General features: G+C 46.3%; 1 protein-coding gene across 1 annotated transcript; it reads left to right on the forward strand.

Annotated features, from left to right (window-relative positions):
• Positions 1-1,785, forward strand: rnf7 (ring finger protein 7). The gene is made up of 3 exons (XM_028963116.1): positions 1-219; positions 488-535; positions 1,081-1,785. Exons 1-3 carry the CDS (start codon positions 51-53, stop codon positions 1,197-1,199), a joined length of 336 nt encoding a protein of 111 aa, XP_028818949.1. The 5' UTR covers positions 1-50; the 3' UTR covers positions 1,200-1,785.
• Positions 1,786-2,064: the final 279 nt, after the last annotated feature.

Below are 2,064 nucleotides of genomic sequence, written 5' to 3' on the forward strand. Positions count from 1 at the left end.
GGACGAGACGCCGCACTGCACGACAGCCGCCATCTTGAATCCGGCGAGCGATGGCCGAGATGGATGAAGGCGACGAGCTCGGCTTGGTTCACTCGCACAGCGGCGCATCCAAGTCCGGCGGCGAGAAGATGTTCTCCCTGAAGAAGTGGAACGCGGTGGCCATGTGGAGCTGGGACGTGGAGTGTGACACCTGCGCCATTTGCAGGGTTCAGGTTATGGGTACGTCGTCAGCAGCTAATACTAGCCGTCTCGCCCGGCCGGTGTTACCGGCACCCCACATGTTCCCTGTCGCGCTTAGAGCTTCTGTACAATATATATATAGACGGAGTCCGCGTCCGTCATTATTCTGTTTGCCCGAGTTCTTTTGTAAGCCGCTAATCCGCGCTCCGCACACGCAGTAATAAAGAACGTATTTTCCTGCACTAATGATGTAAACGAGTCATGTGCGTGTGTTGAAATGTCTTTTTCTCTCCTTTTTATTTTAAAGACGCGTGTTTGAGATGCCAGGCTGAAAACAAGCAAGAGGACTGTGTCGGTAAATCCGCATTCACACTTCTGTTACGCCACTAATAAAATGCTCCAGAGGGATTAAATGCGATAAAGAAATAATAAATGAAGTGATTGTCACATGTGGTACACAGCAGTACAGCACACGGTGCACACAGTGAAATTTGTCCTCTGCATTTAACCCATCACCTTGAGTGAGCAGTGGGCAGCCATGACAGGCGCCCGAGGAGCAGTGTGGGGACGGTATTTGAACCTGCAACCTTCTGATTACGGGGCCGCTTCCTTAACCGCTAGGCCACCACTGCCCCATACAATACTGCTCTCATTGTGGCCTGGTGGGTAAGGAAGCAGACCTTTAATCAGGAGGTTCTGAACCACCCCCACACACTGCTCCCCGGGCGCCTTTCATGGCTGCCCACCAAGGGTGTTGGTTAAAAGCGGAGGACACATTTTGTTGTGTCACTGTGTGCTGTGCTGCAGCATTTCACAATGACAATCAATTCACTTTTGCTGTTTATGATGTTTGCTTTCACCCATTTTGACCGAATCTCCCCTCTCTTGTCCCTCATGTAGTTGTATGGGGAGAATGTAACCACTCCTTCCACAACTGCTGCATGTCGCTGTGGGTGAAGCAGAATAATCGCTGCCCGCTGTGCCAGCAGGACTGGGTGGTGCAGCGGATCGGCAAGTGACCTCCAGAAGATGTCACCCACAGCCCCATCTCTGTTTGGGAGACAGGACTGTCAGCATAGTTGTCCCTGTGTTCCCTTGGAGATTTTTATTAGAGGTGCTGTTATCTGGGAATTTGGAGATGTTTGCTACGGATATTGCTCTACAGATGTGATCACGGGAAGGGAGCCATAAGCCAAGTGAACAAAGTATTTCTATTTGATTGTTTTGTCGATGTTCTGGCCTGAAGGTGCTTCGTGTGCTTGTGTAGTGTGGAGGACTTTGTCTACAGAAATAAGAATATTAAGCAATACATTGAGACCTTGCTGCGGCAGGAAATATAATCACTGGGTTGAAGGCTGACAGACATCTTGCTGCATTGCACTACATTGATTGTTGCTGTGACTGATGACATGTTAATAATTATGGCGCATGGACCTGATACCTTACATGGTCCACGCTGAGCTGTACAATTATAGACACCCAGTACCTGCTAATGTTTCTTTTTCACTTTTTCGTAGTCACTTTTAATTTAATGGATGAAAATGAATGGTAATAAGACAACTTCAGTGTATGAATAAAGTGAACCTTCTGGCAGATCATTTATCATCATGTTTGTTGCTGTCTTAATTGGTAAATATCCTTTATTCTGTTACGGCTCAGTGAGAAAAGGTTACATGTAAACAATCAAATAACCATATCACAATTCCAATCAACACATTTCTAATATTATATATCATATTCACAAATTAGGTATTTTAATATTTTCAATCAACTGGTTACCATTTTACTTATGTGATTCTAGAACTGATGTTTTAACTGCAAACTGGCAGTGGTGGCCTAGCAGTTAAGGAAGCAGCCCCATAATCAGAAGGTTTCCGGTTTGAA

The sequence above is a fragment of the Denticeps clupeoides genome, chromosome 19, assembly GCF_900700375.1.
Source record: "Denticeps clupeoides chromosome 19, fDenClu1.1, whole genome shotgun sequence".
NCBI classification, from domain to species: domain Eukaryota; kingdom Metazoa; phylum Chordata; class Actinopteri; order Clupeiformes; family Denticipitidae; genus Denticeps; species Denticeps clupeoides.